This window comes from Ailuropoda melanoleuca, chromosome 5 (genome assembly GCF_002007445.2).
Source record: "Ailuropoda melanoleuca isolate Jingjing chromosome 5, ASM200744v2, whole genome shotgun sequence".
Lineage (NCBI taxonomy): Eukaryota > Metazoa > Chordata > Mammalia > Carnivora > Ursidae > Ailuropoda > Ailuropoda melanoleuca.
This window is the reverse complement of record NC_048222.1, coordinates 56,518,834-56,534,420: the sequence shown is the minus strand read 5'-3', so window position 1 is coordinate 56,534,420 and position 15,587 is coordinate 56,518,834. Positions and strand designations below refer to the sequence as shown.

The following is a 15,587-nucleotide window of genomic DNA, read 5'->3' as shown; positions in this document are numbered from 1 at the left end:
AAATTGATAAGCTATAAAGGAGATGATTTGGAGCCAGGAAAGGATAAAATGCAATTGTTTAATGTTTAATTGTTTAATTTAAACAAAATGTTTAAAACTGTTTGAATGGTTGAATATTCTTTGGGCTTTTGTGATGATAAAATATTTTCAAATGCAAATGTAGATATTAAAACTCTTGCTTGCGATATAAAAAGCGCATTCAAGGGATGTGTGCTGGAATGCAAAGGTGGGTTTATCAGTTAGCCTTTGCTGTGTAACCCTCTGCAAACTTAGTGGTTTAAAACAACAGCCGTTTGGGCTGGGTTCAGCTTGACAGTGCTTATGCTTGTCTTGGCTGGGCTCATTCACACATCTGCTCTCAGCTGCTGGACAGCTAGGCAAGCAGTGCTGCTTCTGGGTTGGCTGGTTTTCAACTGGGATGATGGGGGCACCTGGGCCACATGTCTCTCATCATCCACCAGGCTAGCCCAGGCTTGTTCAAATGGAGATCTCAGGCTTCCAAGGACGGCAAGAGGACAAGCTCCATTTATGAAAGCTTTTCAAAGCTGTTTGTGTCACATTGCCACATATCCCACTGGCCAAAGCAAGTTACATCCTAGAGTCAAACAGTGGAGAAATAGAGTCTACCTTTTTATGGGAGGAGCTGCAAAGTCACATTGCAAGGGATTGGAAGTAGGGAGAAGAAGGATTTGTGGCCATTTTGTCTACAATAATGGATTATAGCTGGGTTTCAGGAATGGACAGAAATCTGAATGTTGTTAGATTTGCCTCTGTCACTGCCTTGCTTTCTTGTTGTCTGTCTGTCATTCTTCTTTATCTTTGGACCAGCTTCTTGTACTTCTCTGGTCCCTATGGGTAAAAAAAAAAAAAAAAAAAGACTGCTGACAACCTCTAAGATCATATAGAACTAAGATCCAGATATCCCTGAATGGACTGTCCCTTTCTCCATTGGGGGAAGATTCCCTTGGAGAAGGGAATCTAGAATCTAGAAGGGAATCTGGTTAGTTTTCCTTCAGTAAACTGGATCTGTGAATTGTGGTGTGGGGGGGTGGGTTGGGTGTTTGTATGGAGGTGGGAGATGGAGGATTACAGTGTGTGACTCTAGCATTCAAGAATTATATTACTATAACCTTGTGATAAGTTGGGTTGGGGGAATGAGAGGGAGAAGAAAGGGGGTGGTGCCCTCAGAAAAACAGTAGATACTGGAAGTAGGTGGCTAGACATCTCATAGGGGTCCATTACACTGAGTTTTAGAAATAGTATAGAAAATTCAGGGGACTGAGAATAGTGGCTAAGACCTTGGAGGAAGAGTGTAAGAACTATTTTTATTTACATCACTTCTGACACCAAATGTATGGGCTTATTCGAACACTAACCAATTCTCCAACTCTGTAGACACCAACTGGGTGCTATTCAATTCAATTCAATTCAATTCAATTCAATTCAATTCAATTCAATTCAATCCAATCCAATCCAATCCAATCTACCTGGAGTTAGCATCAGATTACATAAATTATGGACTCAGTTTTACAAGACTGCCCCGCTCTTCAGATGCCAGTTGCAACTCCCAATTGTACCTGTACTTCTGACTGACCAGGTCTAAATTCAGGGGTTCCGCCAACCCTCTCCTCAGTTTCAATAATTTGCTAGAATGACTCACAGAACTCAGGAAAGCCCTTTACTTATTATTACTGGTTTATTATAAATCATACAACTCAGAAACAGTCAAATGGAAGAGATGCATAGAAGAAATATGGGATGTGGGGGTGGCACAGAGCTCCTGTGCTTTCTTTGGGTGTGTACCCTGCCAGCACCTTGATGTGTTTACCAACCCGAAGCTCTCTAAACCCAGTCATTTAAGGTTTTGTCCTATGTTCATAGTTATTCTAATCACCTGCCAACCGGAGCAAAATTTTGCTCTTCAACATTCATAGGAGACAATTTTCTAGCCTCTGGTTGAATATCCCCAGTGATCTAATTGCTTCACAAATTAGCCCTTTTTATTCTTGGACCACTTTAGTCATTGGAAAGATTTTTCTTATATTTAATCACAAGTTACCCTTTCTATCTGAATCCCCAATTTTATCCTTCTTTTTCTTTTTTCCTTCTTTTTAAATGGACTGGCAGAAGACAAGTATCTTCTTTTTTCTTTTCTTTTTTCTAATTGATGTATAGTTGACACACAATGTCACGTTAGTTTCAGGTGTGTAACATAGTGATCAACAACTCTGTGTTATGCTGTGCTCACAAGTGTAGCTACCGTTTGTCACCATACAACATTATTACAGTACTATTGACTATATTCCCTATGCTGTACCTTTTATTCCCCTCACTTACTCATTTCATAACTGGAAGCCTGGATCTTCTACTCTCCTTCACCCACTTTTCCCTTCCTCCCACTCCCCTCCCCTCTGCCAACCACCAGTTTGTTCTCTGTATTTATGGGTCTATTTCTCCTTCGGCTGTTAGAGTCTTTCAACGTTTGAAGGAAGTTCTTCTGGTTCCTCTTACTCTTTCTTTAGGTCATATATCCACTATTTTTTCAACTATGCCTTCTTACTGGACCTCATTGCTATTTTTACTTTCCCTTCTTAGTATGTACTATTGTTTTTCATTGGCCCTCTTAACATGACTATTCCACCTGATGCAAGTTACATCTCAATATTTTCTTTTATTTGTTCCAAGTGCCTATTTATTTTGAAGAAAATCTTAAGAATTATATGACCAAGAATATATATTCAATAAGGTTGATAATTAGATACAGAAAACTAGGGCAAAGGAAAGAAATGAAAACACACCTGTTAATGACTGCTAATTACCTAATATAATTGTAAAAACTGTTAGTTACTTAATGTAATTGGGTTTTGTTTATACTGAGATTCCCAGAAGCCAAATTAACAAGGAAACATAGTAAGTTATGTAGGTCTTGTGACCAGAATACAGAAATCATTGCAGTTCTTTAGAAAAGGCTATGTTTTCTCTGGGGGTATTAAATTCTAAAACGTGTTTCTTACATGATTCTTTATAGCACACAAAACATAATGAGAATGACCTCTCCATCATTCTGAAAAATGCAACAGTGATGTTCACATGACTATTTCTTATACTGACCTTTAGTAGATGCTCTTGGCATAACATTTGAGCACAATTCAGTAAAATCAATTTACTTTCCTGTAACAACTCTTTTAACACTCTCCACCATTTCCTGACCCTAAAGATGCTTCCCACTTCATATCATAGTCTTTTTGAATTGAATATTGTACACATAGAGCCCTTTCTTCAAGGCAGATGTGTATACCCAGTTATGGGTTTGGTTGATTTTGATGATGATCCATGGCACTTATTTTTTCATCTTTGGTTTGGGCCCATTTCTGTATAGTTGGAGTCATACTAGGAAAATTAACACGTGTTAATTTTAACAATTATGATTATTATGTTGGGGGGGGAGGTGTAAATCGTACTTAATGCCCGGGCTTCTTCTTTACCTTCTCCCAGAGAGTGCAGATTGGTTTAGAGTAAGAGTTACTGCAGTTGGGACCTTGAGGGTGGGACAGGCCTGTGCTGCTCCAAACTCTGTAGGAAGAACCCTCCCTTGGGGAAGGGACGTGCAGTTCCAGGATACACTTGCCAAACCACAGAGATTGCCAGCCTACTGCCCATCCATTATCATCATCATTATTTAACGTCTTTCAAAGATCAGAGCCAAAATAAATGTTCTGTCAGCCAAGTGAGTGACACCAGTCTTTACCACAGGCATTGGAGGCCCTTTTGGTATTTAGTAGCAATGACTTGGGTCATATTCTTGTCTGATTCCATCAATCTGACTGGACTTCTGCTTTCTGCTGTCTTGCCACAATTTTTTTTTTTTTTGGCAGTGCTGTCACTACCCCCCCCCCATAATAGTTACTTGGTATGTGTTTGCTGCTTTCTTTCTTTCTTTTTTTAGAATTTAAACAATGAAAGGGGTTGAATTAATTGTGCTAGTGAGTAATAAAAGTTCTCGGGGAGGCTTTTTGGGGGCTGCTGAATTTTGGGCTCTGGTCCCACCTCTGAAATTCTGCTCCCCTTGGGGATAAAGAATAGTATTGTGGTCAAAAGCATAGAGCTAAAACTCCGAGTTCAAATCTTGACTCTGTCACTTAGTAGCTGAATAATCTTGGGCAATTTACTTAGCCTCTCTGTGCTTCAGTTTCTTCATTATGAAATAGATTTAGTAATAAAAACCTCCCTCGGGAATTTGAAATTTGATAGTACATGAAAAGTGCTTGGAACAGTGTCTGTCTCAATGCGTTAGCTGCTGTTATTATTAGGCTGCAGAAATCATACCAAGATGTCAGCCTTTATATTGAGATCACTCTGAGTTGAGGCTGTTTGGGAAGGAGGAGCTTGAGATTTTATTTGGAGGTGGATAATAGGAAGCCCCCCACCCTCCCGCACCCCACTTTCTAGACCATCCAATGAGATGGATTTTTTTTTCCTCTGGGGATAAAATGGAGTGAAATTATGATAACTCAGAAGTGTCTGCATCCTAGGGCTCACGGCGAACTTCATTGTTCATTCTAACGGAAGGGATGTTCAATTTGGGTATGCATAAATTTTGCTCCACCTGATTATGAGAGCCCAGTATCCAGGCATTGCCTCTGTTGCCTGAGGCAGGGGAACAAGGTAGCCTCGTGGACTTTTTTTTTTTTTTTTAAGATTTTTTATTTATTTATTTGACACAGAGAGAGAGCGAGCCAGTGAGAGAGGGAACACAGCAGGGGGAGTGGGAGAGAAGAAGCAGGCTCCTAGCCCGATGTGGGGCCCAATCCCAGGACTTCCGGATCACTCCCTGAGCCGAAGGCAGAGGCTTAACGACTGAGCCACCCAGGTGCCCCGCCTCGTGGACTTTAATCCAGACCTATCTATCTGGCTCTGAATCTTAGGTTAGATTGTTGTCCTCTTTGAGTCTCAGTTACTTTCTCTGTAAAATAGCAATTATAATTCTGATCTTTCAGGGATGTTTTGGAAACTAAATCATAAGGCATATGTAAAATACCCCACATAGTGTCTGACCTTAGAAGACATTTGCTTTGTTAGCTTCCTTCCCTTTCTTCTGATTCTTCCCTGTCTGCTAAATTTATTAAGAAAACCTCAATGTAGGAAATAATTTAGAGGAGTGCTTTCACATTTAATGTGGGGTGGGGGGGAACTTGTTAAGCTACAGATTCTGATTCAGTGGGTCTGGGGTGGGGTCTGAGTCTGCACTTCTTATCAGTCCCCAGGTGACACCAGTGCTGTGTCTGAGACCCTCACAGTAGCACAGCTCTGTATTTCCTCCCTTCAAATCTCATTATCACCTTTTAGAGTCTTGTTAGTCTTTTAATAGTCTTACCACACACATGCACTTCTAGGATCATCATTTGGAGAAATAGCAAAGACTATATGTTATCACTCCTCTTAGAGCATTCTTCCTCATCCAGCATAGGCAGCAATGGTGGAGGTCTAGGAGAAACCAATCTTAGGCATTTTGCTAGAATCACCGTGAATCTGGGATCCCAAACTGTGTTCCATAAAATACTGTGCTTCTGTCTGTTGACGGCCTCCTTTCTGAATCTGGGTCCCTTCATGATGCAGATTGCAGGTCAGTTAGGTTGGGGAAGTTTTCTGTCTGTCTCTTTAGAGTTTGGAGGGAGTTGACTTGAAGACTGTGCTTCTGCCCTCACTAAGCACCTTAGATATTTTTAGAGCTATGTGTTCCAACTACTAGCCTTCTCCAGGTTCATTAGATTATGTTCTCTCCAATGCACACAGATGGAAGAGTCTATTTTTTTTTTTTTTTTGGTTATACACACTTGTGAGTACTTGTGGCATATTCTTTCATTGGTTCTAGATTTTATCAGGGTTTCAGATTTACTTTTGAGAACCCTCCTCACTGTTGTTTCTCTGTAGCATTGGATCTTTTTTTCTTTTTTAAAGATTTTATTTATTTATTTGAGAGAGAGAGAGATAGTGAGAGAGCTCGAGCGGGAGGGAGAGGGAGAAGCAGGCTCCCCTCTGAGCAGGGAGCCCAATGTGGGGCTCAATCCCTGGACCCTGAGATCATGACCTGAGTTGATCCAGGTCTGAGCCATCCAGGCACCCCACATTGGATCTTTTAAATATTTTAACTCCTTCTTTTTTCTTCCCTGCATTACTTAGTGGAACTTATTTTAGCCTGAACCATCATCAGGGTCAGATGCATCTGCTGTGTGCATTTTAGGAATTGACCTTCATTGTCCTCAGGCAACTTTTCTTGAAGTAAAAAATGCTAAGGTGACTAATCTCTTTGGGTTACATCCCTTTGAGTTAGAGATGTGGAGAAGAAATAATAGCTGCCTCCTCCTCCTCCTTTTTCTTTCTTTTTTTTTTTTTTTTTAATTAAAGCAAGCTTTTTTTTTTTTTTTTTTTTTTTTTTTTTTTTAAGAGCACTTCAAAGTGTCTACAAGTTAGAGCTTGGTCATCAGCCATGTTACAAACAAAGCAAGTCTACATCAGTCTCTTTTAGGCTTTCCTTAGTCCTGTTTCACGAAGGGTTTCTCCTACCAGGCAGGGCTCTACCTAATAGGTTTGCCAGTTTGGGGAATAATTTGAAAATAGTCCCAGGTAAGAACTCAGGTATTTTGAAAGTTAAGGTGGAAAAGTATTGCAGGGGGAGAAAAACAGGGAAAATATCTAATATAAAGAAAAATCAGAGGAGCCATTAATGTTTTCACCTTATCTAGATGCACACTCAATAATAAAGGACAATTTACAAAGGCAGGTGTGTGGAAATCAGGACTACTTGTAGCTGAGTTGTTATTGCCCTAGGGCCTGAAAGTGACCTTGGCTGGGAGGGACCTGACCTCACTATTTTCCCCCCACACTTTCAATTTCCCATTTCCTGCCAGAGCTCTCTGTTGGAAGAACCCAATGGGAAGCAGAGTGCATAGGAACCTCTTGGTACAGTTCATGCTGGGCAGCCTCTTGCGGCCGATAGCAGGAGGAAGGTGGTTTGCACAGAAGACTGAGAGGGACAAACAGAAGCTGACTAGCACACTAGTTTTACACTTTCTTTTGAAGGACTTCTTCACCTGAAGACAATATCAATATTGTGAACTCCTTGAGGGAAGACACTGGCCTTCCCTCTTATATGTGGGACACTATTTAAAGGATTGTTGAGTAAATGAATGGGACTGTTCATTTCCTTCCTTTGTCTTGAGTTGCACTTGGGGTGGCCAACAATAGCTGGATGCTGCTGTCTTGGTTAAGGTCTTGTGTTCTCAATCGCAAGGCTTCTCATAGTCGTGGCTAACTGACTCATAGAGATTAGCACTTCCTGCTCGTGGAATTACTCTACTTTTAACAATCTTATTAATAACAGTGCTAAACAAAGATAGAATTTACTGTATTAATATCTTGAGTCTTTGTTTTATTGTTGTTTTTGTAAATATCCAGATTTAGCTAGACATTCATGAATCTTTAGCCCTTCTCAGTGACTTTTTAAAAAAGATTTATGTATTCTAGAAAGAGGGAGAGAGAGAGAGAGAGAGAGCGAGTGAGAATGTGGGGGAAGGATCAAGGGAAGGGGGAGACAAGCAGACTCCCTGCTGAGCAGGGAGCCCAACGCAGGGCTCCATCCTGGGACGCTGAACTGACTGAGCCACGAGGTGCTCCCCCTTTCTCAGTGACTATTAAATCTAACCCTGTTATTTTTTGTCTTAGCAGTGCCCCACTGGCCAGCAGATGGGTAAGCTGTTTAATTTGGGAACCCGTGTGACTTTTGATTCTTTCCCAGGCTGCTTCAAGAGAAGAACACACAAAGGGCTAAATTAACTTAACGATCTTCAGTAGCTTTAAAAGAGGGTCTATGAATAATCCCAGGTTTCTCTTAACTGTCCAGAGAGCGGGAGTCAAAATACAAATGAGTTTATTGGCTATAAATTTTGGAAAAGTTCATCAGGCAATCAAATTGTCATCCCTAATGATTCTCAGACATTAGTATTTTGCAGGAAGGGGTAGAGCTAAATGCTACAAGTGAATAGTTTGGAGGCACCTCGGGTTCTTGCAGTACTGAAGTGTAAGGGCAGGAGAAAATACGTTGGTGGGGAGGGGAATGAGTCCCTTTTCACTTAGAGCTTTGCTGTCCTTGCCTGAGAGTTCTCAGGGCTTGTGTGTGTGTGTGTGTGTGTGTGTGTGTGTGTGTGTGTGTGTGTTTGATGTGTGGGGAGATAGGCCTCAGAATCCTTTGAACATCTAGGAAAAAGATAACTTTATCCTTTGTTAAATTGAATTGTGTCCTCAAATCCTATTTGATATTTCTTTGACATTCTGATAGGTTTCTTTGCATACACTTTGTTAATGTGTTTTTGACAGATCCTTTTTATTCTCCTGAAATCTATTGCTATTTTACATACTTCAAATCTGAGTGGAGTATTGATTTAGTTCTTTGCAAGGATTGTAACTTTTGGAGGACTTTTTTATAGGTCTATTTCCAGGGTCCCCAAAGACAGAATAGGCATGGCTGGCTCATATGTATCCCTCACATTACCCAAAATGACAGGTATTCTCTGCTCCCATTTATACCCCTGCTGTTAAGGTCCCTCTATTAATGGGTTTCTGAGTTTGGATCATGACGTCTCTGGCTAAGGCTGTGGACTTACAGAAGAATGCAATTTTTTTCCCCCTAATCAGGATTTGAGATTTAAAAAGATTTTGTTTCTAGTTTCTTCACCTGTCATAACCATTTTGGATTTGACCTTTTTGCTTTTGGTATGGGGGTGAAGGGCTAGGGCCACTGGAAAAGCCACACGCAGGCCTGCAGTTGAAGTTCCTACTACAAACGTGTTTTGTTTGGCAGGCAGGGACCCCCACCCCAACCCTAGTTAGACTGAACTGCTTCAAATGGAGCACACACTCTCCTGTTTGTCTCAGGCTCTATTACTGCCTGTTGTTGAATTAGTTCTCCTGGGGGCATGTGGAATCTTTTACATTCTGTCTTTTCCTAAACACTTTAAAAAATGGTTCTATTTTCCAGAATAATTATACCTGTCTTTACTTTTGGCTTGGGACTTAGCTACTTGTGTAAATCAAATGGTTCTTTATTCATTATGTACAAATAATAAAATTTATTAGCTTAAATAAAATTTAGAGCTTATGAAGTATTTTTATTTAATTCATTGGATTAGCACAGTAATCCTGTAGCTAGGGAGGTGGGTCTTTTTCTCTGTATTATAGATGGGAAGTTGTATAGTGTGCTGATTAAGAGTATAGGCTCTGGAGTTAGGCGATTTGTTTGAATTTCACCTTTTGTAATTGCTATCTTAGTCTCAGCTAATTAACCCACTCAGTTTCCTCATCTGTAAAATGAGTATATACTACCTATCTTATAGGGTCATTATAGGAAGTAAATAACTCATACAAAGTAGTTAGAACAGTGCCTGGCATATAGTAAGTGCTCAATAAATCTTAACTGCTAAAACTATTATTATTATTATTATTAATAGTATTTGAAGAAATGGGAACTTGGAAAAATTAAGAAATCTACAACAGCTAGTTGGCGAGCTTTGGGGCTTTAACCAAGGTTTGGAGGTACTGGTTTTTTTTCCTCCATGTTTACTACTGATTTCCTTATGAGCTTTGGGGGGACTTTAAAATGAATCATCCTTTCTTTCATTTTTTTGGCTTCCTTATCTTCATTTTCTTTTGTTTCCTCATATTTAGAACTCTTGGGTATTGTCTGTCCAGTCATGGGATCCATCTGTCAAAATTCAGCAAAGCGTAGGGATGTCCACTTCCCTGCAGGTGGACTCTCCTTGACACAGAGCTGCTGGGGGCTTCCGGGGTCCCTCTGAGTTCTGTCCAGATAGATAGTCTGGAAAAATTAGCATCCTGTTTAAAGTAATACTATCCTATTATTGCCACGTGGAAGACATTTTTATTTATTTTAATTTTTATTTTTTTAAAGATTTTATTTATTTATTTGGCAGAGAGATAGAGAGAGCCAGAGAATACAAGCAGAGGGAATGGCAGAGGCAGAGGAGAAGCAGGCTCCCCACTGGGCATGGAGCCCAATGCGGGGCTCGATCCCAGGACCTTGGGATTGACCTGAGCTGAAGGCAGATGCTTAACCATCTGAGCCAACCAGGTGCCCCTGGAAGACATTTTTAAAAATAATCAATAAGCATATATTTCTCAGTGCTTTAGTTTCTTTCCTCTTAAAAGGGAGGATACTTAACTTTTGGTGATCTCATTTGTCATTTCACATCCCTTTGAGATAGTGAAAAAATAGGTTCTATTGTCTCCAGAGGGGTAGGGCCAGGAGAGGACTAATGAATGCCAGTGTGAAAAGAGTATAGGCTATGGAGTCAGGCAGATGAGGTTCAAAGGGCTTTTCCATATTCTGTTATATGTCTCCAAGTCCCATTTTCCTATCTGTGTAAGGAGGATAACCAGAGGAGTTACTGCTCACAGAAGAGATCATAGCAGGTACTTAGCATGTAAATATGGCTGTTCTGTTATTGATGTTGTTGGGGAGGTGACTTTTCACACTGGCTGAGGGTGACAGAGGGACTCAGGTCTCATCATTCTTAACCAAATGCTATGTGGACATCTTCACCTGGGTATATTGTTTCTTTACACTTTAAAATCCAGGTGTTTTGACCTTTTTGTTACTTTCTTTTTTAATGTGCCTATTATGGGCAAGTCACTGGCTGTGTGTTTAGCAAGGCCATGCGCAACGCCCATTACATCAAAGTCCAAAGTTTACCTCGTGTCACAAGGCGAAGTTAATGTTAGTGAATCCATATGACCAACAAGGACTATGACACAGAATCTCTCAGATGGTATTGGGGCAGCTATTTCAGAAAGTGAAAGCAGCAGGTATTTATTGTTTACTATGTTGCTCAGCATTGTGTGAAGTTGGGGACATCATAGAAACACCAGAATTTGTCTGTCTCTTATGAGACTGACAGTTTTCCAGGGAAAACAGATGTGATTGAAACCTGACACAATTAAAGGACGGTAATAAACACTATGTGACTCAGTCACATTAGTCAAGTGGGCTGTCATAGACTGGTGGGTAAAAAGACCAGTAACCACAATTAAAGCATGATTTGATAAGTGAAAATAGAATAATTAATATACAAGGAGGCAGAGGAGGTGTTATGTGGTGTGTGTGCATTTACTGGCGGTGTGGGCTCCAGGAGAGGCAATGCTTGAGTTGATCCTGAAGACTAGTGGGGGATGCCGGAGAGAGGAGTATTGAGTGAGGAGGTCCAAAAATCACACTTGGAAAGAGCTTAAGGGTGATAAAGAACAGTATTTGTTCAGTATTCCTGATGGTCCAAACTTAGGGTTTCTGGGGTTAGTGGTAGGAAAGCAGGCTGGAGAAGTGAGTGAGAGATGTCATTAAAGAAATTGTGTCTTTATGGACTAAAGACATGTTGAGAAGTATGAGCATCAAGGCGTTGGCAACCAAGCAGGCCAGAGATGATTATCAGTGTTTCAGAATGATCACTCTAGGAGGATCTTCCAGCAAAAACAGGTAAGAAATAATAAGGGCCTGAATCAAGTCTTAGAAGAAAGAAAAAATGAATGAATGGATGGATGAATAGTAGAGTGAGTAAATGGATGATATTAACTGTAAGTGTTGTAGAAGTTCAGAGAAAGGGGGTGCCATAGTAGGAACAATATTTGAGGAAGACTTTATGATGGAAAAAGATTTGAGCGGTCAGCCCAGTGACTTGTCCATAGTAGGTAATTGGTAAGCGGGGTATTGACTGGCTATAGGATTAGTATGAAAGACGACAGGGAAATACCAGCTTGCACAAATGTGTGAGATGGTCAAGGAGACAAATCTAATTGGAAAAGGGTGGTAGATAATATGATTTCATATGCAGATTAGAAGGCTTTGAAATGCCAGATTGAGGAGCTTAAATTTATTTCATTAATCAGTAGGAAGCCATTAAAGATTCTTAAACACATATTTTGACATATTCAGTTTGGATTAGAACTGTGTTTGTGTGTTGGGCCTCTTCATCATGGTTGGAGGAAGATGCGTCTGGGGAGCTGATGCTAGTTCATGATCTTTCTTGATGAAAGGGATGTGAAATGACAAGAATTTCATGATGATTCTCACATTTAATGGAAATGCCACACAGACAGCATTACTTTTGGACTGGTGGGTAAAGTGGGATGACCCCCACTTTGGCTGTGGGGAAACAAAGGAAGACCAAGGAAGGAAGAAATGAGTGAATACCCATATGAGATTTTTGGGGATAGTAGTCTAGAGAGGGATGGAGCAAATAGAAAGATAGAAGACACTGCTTGCCCTGTGGAGTCGTTTATGGAGAGCAACTGTGTGGCGCGCACAGCCAGTACTTCATTCCATCCCACTGCAAACATTAATTCATCATGGTTTGTTTTCCTACTGAGCTTAATGGTAGTCTTAGAGTCCTCGTTAACACAGTGCTTCAGGCAACTTTTGTCAATTGATCAGAGTTGGCACTGGAATTCAAACCTATCTATCACACCTGGAGTAAGAAATGAATGAGAAGTAAATGATGACTGTACTCACAGTGCAAATCAATTTTTACTTTTTCAGGTGGAACTTGCGGAAATCTGTGCCAAGAGCGAGCGCTATATTGGCACTGAAGGAGGAGGGATGGACCAGTCCATATCATTTCTTGCAGAAGAAGGAACTGTACGTGACACTGAGCTATTTGGAAATATCAAGTAGGGAAAGTTCATTTGGAGAGGTTCTGGGCAGTCAATTCTATTAGGTTCTATTGTAAATGGTATTTATCATCTGCTTTATAATTCAAGGCTGCTGCCAGTTCACCCTTCCTGTTTCATGTTGATCACCTCTTCCTTAGGCTTCCAGAGTCCTACCTCAGATCTCTTTTTCTCTTGCGCCTAGTTTTTTGCCCCTTCTATTTCTCTTCATTGTCAAGATGAGATTTCTCAGCTCCCTAGTTACTGGGACCACCTTTCCTGGTCTTGTCCCAAATCACTTCATCTCATGGCATTTTCATAATCTCTTGTTGGTTTTAAACCCAAATGGTAACTTCTCTTACCACATATATTCACAATCCCTCTTTTTATAATTTACTCTTTGGTATCATTTTTCTCTGTCAACATTTTTGGGGCTTCAGTGGTGGGCAAAAGAATGTTGACAGTAAGCCAGGGATGAATTCTTTAGCTGGATACCACTTCCCCTTGGCTATCAACTCACTTAGGCAGAGTAGAGGTTTTGGTTGTTGCCCATAAACTGCCCATTTCCAAAATAGAAGCAGACATTTCTCTAAAATCTTTTCTTAGTTTTTCATCAGATTCCTACAAGCTTGGCTATTTTCTAAGAACACCTGGATAGATTCTTATTAAGAATCTTTATTGTTAATTCCTCTAAGCCAAAGACATCAACCATGAGGAAATGTGGTTTAATGTTAAGAAAATACTCTGGGTGTTTTGGATGAGACCTGACAAGCAGACATGGTGGCAAGAGTGCCCGTGTTAATGTAAGTTAGCTATAGAGTCTGAACAAAGTCCAAATTCTTTGAGCTTGCAAAGCACTTCATGATCTGGCTCCTGCTTTACCTCTGCATTCTACCCTCTCACCAACCCTCAACCCTCAAACTCTGAGCTCCGTACAAATTTCAATACCCAAAGCTTTATTAACACCTCATTTTTTTCCCCCCTCTGAACTTGTGTATGCTCTTCCCTCTTTTTGATATCCTATTTGGGTCAAGAAATCCTCTGTCTACACTACTCTTGCTCATTCTTTAAAACTCAGTGTAGATTTCCCTTTCTTCAAAGGAGCCTGCACGAGGTGATCAGATGTTTCAACTATGTGTCTATAAAATACCCTGTACTTTGTTACCATTGTAACACAACCTAGAAATGTATTTATCCACTTGATTGTCTTTACTGCTAGATAGTAAGCTCTATGAGGGCAGGGATAGTGTCTGTTTTGTTCACTGTTGTACCTCCAGTGCCTAGTACAGTGCCTGGAAGTCCATAAATAATATTTGAATTGAATGAGTGAATTTTTATGAAGAGTTTTTGCTAAGGTAAATAAATAGATAAATGATTAAACATTTTCTGAATTCTAATACATTATATCTCATCTGTCATTTTTCTTCCAACAGGCCAAGTTGATAGAATTTAGTCCTCTGAGGGCAACTGATGTGAAACTCCCAAGTGAAGCAGTATTTGTGATTGCCAACAGTTGTGTGGAAATGAATAAGGCAGCAACTTCTCATTTCAATATCAGGGTGATGGAGTGTCGGCTGGCTGCAAAGGTATGAACTTGGCAAACTAGTGAAACTTGGAGTAGGCTTTCTCTTGTCCTTTTTCTCTGCTACTTAGTCTTTTTCCCTAAAGCTTAGGGCACCATTCTGACTGCAGCAATATTCTAAACGAAGGCCTTTGGATAGAGAGCAATTTGATTCCAAACTCAGGAGATAAATAAACCTATAGGTGTGCCCTGCAACCTCAAGGTATTTGGAAGTTATATGAACTTCACAGTTGAGTCTTCTAGGATGGCACTGGGGAGAAGCGGATAGTTTATATCTGTGAAGCATAGGCCATGGGTTAGGTAAGGGTAGAGAAAGATAGTTGGAGGTGATTGATGGGAAGTGACCATAACTGATCCTGTTTCTTTGACAAATGTGATGGTAGCCTCAACAGCTTGTCCTCTCAGATGCACCATTTTTGTAGTGGGCCATCACTGGTCACTCTAAAAATGCAGGCTTGATGTAATGCCCTTGTGCCCAAAAGACTTTTACATGTGTGCAAAGGAAACAGAAACCAGAAGGGAGTCTTGACAGCTCTGTGTTCCACAGTTTAGAAGACCCTTGCCAGTCAAACCTTAAATCTACTTAGGAACTATTCATTGAATATCTGTTGTATGACTAGGAGCATGAAGATATACAAAAGGATGTAAGATATAAGAATAGAGAGAGTAGAGGGGAGAGTTAAAATTAGAGGATGTGAAATAGGAAATGGTAGTATGTGATCAGGTGGTATGTAAGCAGGTGTTCCAAAAGTGACACAGAAATGAAATGTTGTGGAGGATCCAGAAGGGTACATGGTATGACCAGAGAGTTAGAGAGAACTAAGGCAGGGAGCCAGGGGGCTCTGGCTTAGGAGCTACACTGTGCTTTGTCTTAGCTAGAATGGTGCTTTAGAAATTTGAATCTGATCAGATAATTCCTTTGCTTTACACCTTCCAAAACTTTTTGATTGCATTGGAATAAAGTAAAAGTCCTTATCACTGCCTAGAGAGCCTTGCAAGATCTGATGCTTGTGCAGCTCATACTCTTCCTGTCTTAGCATCCCCCACTCCCATTGCACTCCAGCCGTAATGCTCATTCCCACCCCAGGGACTTTGCACATGCCCAGAATGCTCTTCCCCTAGCCTTCTTTGAAGTCTCAGCCTAAATGTCCCCCAGGAAGCCTTCATTGACCTCCTTACTTCCAGACTAAGGTAAGTCTCCCTTCATATTTCACAGCTCTTGCACTTCTCATTTACAGAATTTATCACAATTGTTTAATGTCTGTTTCCTCCTTTTGATCCAGTTTTATCTGAG

At 40.5% G+C, this 15,587-nt stretch overlaps 1 protein-coding gene across 5 annotated transcripts in view; it reads left to right on the top strand.

The window, feature by feature from the left end:
• The window catches only part of GALK2 (galactokinase 2), a 109,743-nt gene that overhangs the window by 57,674 nt on the left and 36,482 nt on the right, over positions 1–15,587 (top strand). For all 5 annotated transcript variants that reach the window (XM_011222818.3, XM_002917543.4, XM_011222819.3 and 2 more), the window contains 2 exons: positions 12,602–12,700; positions 14,145–14,297. In XM_011222818.3, the coding sequence (XP_011221120.1) occupies positions 12,602–12,700; positions 14,145–14,297 (252 nt within the window). The remainder of the gene's footprint in view (positions 1–12,601; positions 12,701–14,144; positions 14,298–15,587) is intronic.